The sequence below is a fragment of the Prionailurus bengalensis genome, chromosome A2 (genome assembly GCF_016509475.1).
Source record: "Prionailurus bengalensis isolate Pbe53 chromosome A2, Fcat_Pben_1.1_paternal_pri, whole genome shotgun sequence".
NCBI lineage: Eukaryota > Metazoa > Chordata > Mammalia > Carnivora > Felidae > Prionailurus > Prionailurus bengalensis.
Genome location: NC_057348.1, coordinates 157,118,322 through 157,124,106, shown reverse-complemented (window position 1 = coordinate 157,124,106; position 5,785 = coordinate 157,118,322). Strand labels below are relative to the sequence as shown.

The 5,785-nt window shown below is 38.5% G+C and overlaps 1 protein-coding gene across 1 annotated transcript; it reads right to left on the bottom strand.

The window, feature by feature from the left end:
* Nucleotides 1-4,336: 4,336 nt before the first annotated feature.
* LOC122486500 (olfactory receptor-like protein OLF3) lies at nucleotides 4,337-5,397 on the bottom strand. The gene has a single exon (XM_043585873.1). It carries the CDS (start codon nucleotides 5,395-5,397, stop codon nucleotides 4,444-4,446), a length of 954 nt encoding a protein of 317 aa, XP_043441808.1. The 3' UTR covers nucleotides 4,337-4,443.
* Between the last annotated feature and the right edge of the window lie 388 nt (nucleotides 5,398-5,785).

The window sequence follows — 5,785 nt, the reverse complement described above, 5'->3', positions numbered from 1 at the left end:
AGAATGTATATTCTGCTGCTTTAGGATGAAATGTTCTGAATATATCTGTTAAGTCCATCTGGTCCAGTGTGTCATTCAAAGGCATTGCTTCCTTGTTGACTTTTTGATTAGATGATCTGTCCATTGCTGTGAGTGGGGTGTTGAAGCCTCCTACTATTATGGTATTACTATCGATGAGTTTCTTTATGTTTGTGATTAATTGATTTACATATTTGGGTGCTCTTACATTTGGCGCCTAAATGTTTACAGTTGTTAGGTCTTCTTGGTGGACAGACCCCTTGATTATAATATAACGCCCTTCTGCATCTCTTGGTACAGTCTTTATTTTAAAGTCTAGATTGTCTGATATAAGTATGGCCACTCCAGCTTGCTTTTGTTGACCACTAGCATGATAGATGGTTCTCCATCCCCTTATTTTCAATCTGAAGGTGTCTTTAGGTCTAAAGTGGGTCTCTTGTAAACAGTATATAGATGGATCTTGTTTTCATATCCATTCTGTTACCATATGTCTTTTGATTGGAGCACTGAGTCCATTGATGTTTAGATCTTTCAATTCTGATTTAATTTATTTGAGTCCTCTTTTTTCTTGATGAGTCTGGCTAGAGGTTTATCAATTTTGTTTATCTTTTCAAATAATCAGATTTTGGTTTCATTGATTTTTTAATGCTTATTTATTTTTGAGAGAGAGAGAGCAAGGGAGGGGGAGACAGAGGGGGAATAGAGGATCCAAAGTGGTCTCTGTACTGACAGCACAGAACCCAATATGGGGCTCAAACTCATGAACTGTGAGATCATGACCTGGGCCAAAGTCACACACTTAACTGACTGAGTCATCCAGGTGCCCCTTCGTTGATATTTTTAATTGACTTTTGTTTCTATTTTATTTTTTCTCTTCTGACCTATATTATTTCCTTTCTTCTACTAACTTTGGGCTTTGTTGTTGTTCTTCTTCTTATTTTTCTAGTTCCTTTAGGTGCAAATTTAGATTGGGTGGGGGGGGCGGATTTTTCTTGTTTCTTATGGTAGGCCTGTATTGCTATAAATTTCCCTCTTAGAACAGGTTTTGCTGCATCTCAGTAATTTTAGAAAGTTGTGTTCCCATTTTTATTTTTTGCAAGAAATTTTTTGTTTTCCTCTATGATTTCCTCATTGATCCATTAGTTGTTTACGAGGATGCTGTTTAGTGTCCACATGTTTGTGTTTCTCCAGTTTTCTTATAACTGATATCTAATTTCACATTATAATCAGAAAAAAATGTTTGACATGATTGAATTTAATAAGACTTGTTTTTTAATTAATTTTTAAAATTTTTACTTTTTAAATAGGCTCCATGCCCAGCACAAGCCCAACATGGTCTGAACTCATGACCCTGAGATCAAGACCTGAGCTGAAATCAAGAATTGGATTTCTGACTGAGCCTCCCAGGCCCTCCTATTGAGGCTTGTTATATGACCTAACATGTGACCTATACTGGAGAATGTTCCATGTGTACTTGAGAAGAATGTATATTCTGCTGCTTGTGAGTAGAATATTCTGTATGTATCTATTAAGTTCATCTGGCCTAATATATTGTTTAAGGTCAATGCATCCTTACTGATTTTCTGTCTGGATGACCTATCCATTGATATAAGTGGGCATTAATGTCCCCTACTATTATTATATAAATGTTTTGATTTCTCCTTTTATGTCTATTAATATTTGCTTTATATATTTAAGTGCTGCTATGTTGGGAGCATAAATATTTACAGATGTTATAGTGTCTTCTCGGATCAACATCTTTATTATTATTTAATGCCCTGCTTTGTCTTTTGTTACAGTCTTTGTTTTAAAACCTATTTTTTTAATATGACTATTACTACAGCTTTCTTTTCATTCCATTTGCATGGAATCTCTTTTTCTATCCCATCATCTTCAGTCTTTATGTGCCCTTAGATCTGAGATCAGTCTCTTGTAGACAGTGTATAGATGGATCTTGTTTTTTATCCATTCGGCCTCCCTATGTCCTTTGATTGGAGCATTTAGTCCATTTGCATTTAAAGTAATTATTGACAGATATGTATGTCTTGCCATTTTGTTAATTATTTTCTGGTTGTTTACATAGTTCTTTTCTGCTCTTTTGGTCTTCTGTTTGTCTGTTTCCTTGTGGTTTGATGGTTTTCTTAAGTGATATGTTTGTGTTCCTTTCTCTTTTTGTGTACATGTACCTATTATAGGTTTTGGGTTTGTGGCTACCGTGAGATATATACATCTGTATGTATATACGTACGTATGAGTGTGTATACAATCAGTCTATTTTTAGCTGACAGTCAATTAACTTTGAACACATTTTAAACCAATTTTGAAAATTGTTAAATCATGCGATTTGACTTGACTTTTCTCTTTCCCCACTGCCACTAGTTTAGTTCATATTCTTCTAGTGTCTCTGTAGTACTGTTGGAGAAGACAGCCAGCTGGACTCCTTGCCTCTAATATCCTCTTCCTCTGAATCATTTCCAAGAGTGATAACTCTAAAATGTAAGCTTTATCAAGCTCTAATCCTGTTTAAAAATCTTTACTACATTCATAATGCTATTAAAGTTAAAAGACAGTTTGGTATTCGGTGCCCTCAGTGATGCCTTCTTTCCCTGCCTGCTTCATCCTCACTGCTTCCTCAACTTCTCTGACCTGTAATCCAGCTTAAGGACATTGTTTAATTCTTGTGCTTTCTTCCAGCTCTGCACCTTTCACAGTTGTTACTTTGCTTGAGTTGTTGTCATCTCAATACCTTGTTCTCACTTTCCTGGTACAAGTACCATTTCTGATCCTTTCATACAGGAAGACTTCAGCAATCACCCCAAAGTCTTACTCACTGAGAAACTTATCACATTGCATTTTAATTGCTTCACCATCTATCATCCCTGCTATGTAGTTATATCATGGTCAGGAATGATTCATATTGATTATTGTGTCTCAAAAGCCATTCAAGGTTACAAACACATAGTAGATTCTCCATTAATATTTCTTGAATTAACACCAAGAGATATTTAACCCACTAGTATTGACATCTTTTGACAATCTGCCTATATCACACATTGTAGGACCAAATTGTTTTAGAGTAAATTAAAATATCAAATGGGCTGTGGATTACATGAGACTTCAACCTTCTGAACACTGAGATTGTGTGATAATGTGTTCACAAATGGGAGAACTACAAATTTACTGACTTACAGAAGACACAGCAGGAAGAAAGGACTTTGAGACTTCTTCAAGGGAGTGAGAAGATGAGCTACTATCACATTCTTTCTCCTCTTTCCCCTTCCTTATCCATTGTAGAATATTTCTTCCACCTTCTTTTTCCTTATTTAGGAAATCCAGTCTCATATATTCCACTTTCTAGTTTACAAAGATCAGCTAGGGCCCTGGGAGGAGGTATGGGAGAAGATGTTCAATACGGAGAATAAAGGAAGACACTGCACAGCTGACTCAACTATCCTGATTCCCAAAATACATATTGAAATTGTCTTGCCTTTCACTGGCTTTGGCTCAGCAATCTGTCCTTTCTATGATTAACTGTATCTTTTATATTTTATGCATTAATTAATATTTTATGTACTTATTGTTCCTGAAGTCTCAAAAAAGAGGTTATGGATTTTTCAGAGATTGGACATTTTTAACATTTATGGTACTCCTTATATGTGCAGTAAAATTCCTCTCAAACTGTATGTTATCCAGTAGTAATCTAAACATGGCTTTTCCTTGACTGGTACTAGTCGTGTACAAACACCTTTGGTTACATGCCAGTCACTGTAAAACAAGACCTTCAGTTGATGCTCCTCCACTGAGGTACTTTCATCAGACAGATGAGATGCTGTGAGCACATGTAGCAGCTCCAGCACAAAAACATCTTAACAGCCTTGAGAGCATCTCTCTTCTCAGAACAGCAACTCACACAATACTGGAGAAGGATATACCTGCTGTGTACTGTTTTGAGACTAAAATATAAAAACCGCTTTAGTTCTCAATGGAAACATAAAAACCTTTTATAAAATTTGGATGATTAAGAATTAGGGGCCCAAAATAAGATCCACAATTAGGTCCATGAATACAAATAGCATGACACATCAAAACAGCAAATTGTACTTTTTGTTCAAAGGACAAATTTATGTACTTTGTCCCAGGACAAATTTATGTATATGTCCCAGGACTTATGAAAGGAGATTGAGTAAGGGCGGGAAGTTCCATTACCGCAGTGCTTAACTCCACTGAACATGCTGCTGTGACATAAAAATACACTCACAGCCCACACCCAAACCCACCCTCCAGCCTCCTACCCAGCATCACCAGTACATGTGTCAGCATCTCCTTCCTGGTTGCCAGGGCAATGCAGGTGATGCCTGCCATATCTGAATTAAGTGGGAGAAAACACAGGCAAAGCTCTTTTCTCTAGCTAATGCTCAGGATTCATCAAGTTGCCAGTTTTGATGTTAATCCAGATAACTGTCCTAATAGTTTCTGCCAGGCACCCTTCACCTCCTTATTCCTTATGCTATAAATCATGGGGTTCAGCACGGGCATCAGAATGGCATAGAAGACAGAAATCAACTTCTCCTGAAGGACAGAAGGGCTGGAGTGGGGCTGGATGTAGGTGAAAATGGTCATGCCATAGCACAGTACGACCACTGTGAGGTGAGAAGCACAGGTGTGGAAGGCTTTCTTTCTTCCCTCTGTGGACTGGATCTTCAGGATGGTGGAGATGATCTGAGTGTAAGACAAGAGGACCAGGCAGAAGGGTGTCATCAGCAAGACAATGCTAGAAACCATGATCGCGATCTCATTGGAGGAGGTGTCCACACAGGCCAGTCTGACCACAGCTAGGATTTCACAGGATATGTGATCAATATACTTGTTTGCACACATGGGCAGCTGAAAGGTGATGATGGTCTGCATGAGAGAGTTGAGAGAACCACTGACCCAGGATGTGATGGCCAACCTAGTACAGAGCCCTCCATGCATGATGACTGAGTATCGCAGGGGGTCGCACACAGCCACATAGCGGTCGTAGGCCATCACTGCCAGTAGAACAAACTCAATCCCACCCAAGCCCAAGGAGAAAAATAACTGGGCTGCACAGCTCACAAATGGGATTGCTTTATGTTCTGCAAGAAAATGTGCCAGCATCTGAGGAACAATACTTGTGGCATAAGAGACATCAACAAGGGAGAGGTTGGTGAGAAAGAAGTACATGGGAGTGTGGAGTCGGCTGTCCAGTCTGATCAGAAGAACAATGAGGAAGTTCCCCAGCACTGTCACCAAATACATGATCAAGAAGAGGACAAAGAGTGAGACCTGTGTGTCCCAGTCACTGGACAGACCAAGGAGCATGAACTCTTTCACCCACGTCTGGTTATCTGTGTCCATTAAAAAACATAGGATTATTAATCTGCAGAAGGAGACACAAATAGCAGAAACTACTGAATTCAAGAACCGTAAAAATAACTTCTTAAAAGAATGCATATTGAATACAACCTGTCAGCCTTAACCAGATGTTTCTGATCACATGTGCATCACAATGATAGGTTTGATCCTAATATGCATTCTCCATAAGAGAGACAAGTCATTCCTTCAAAATGAGCAGATAGTCTTAGGGATTTCTTGGAGGCCTAGAGATAATGCAGTACAATTTTAGGGGCTATGTATCTTTTCAACTTACCACAGTTTCCAGGGCAACAGAGGATTATAGGTTACACTGGGGGGATGAAGTGATAGACAACAAAGATCAACATGATTCAAAGTCAAGAACAACCTT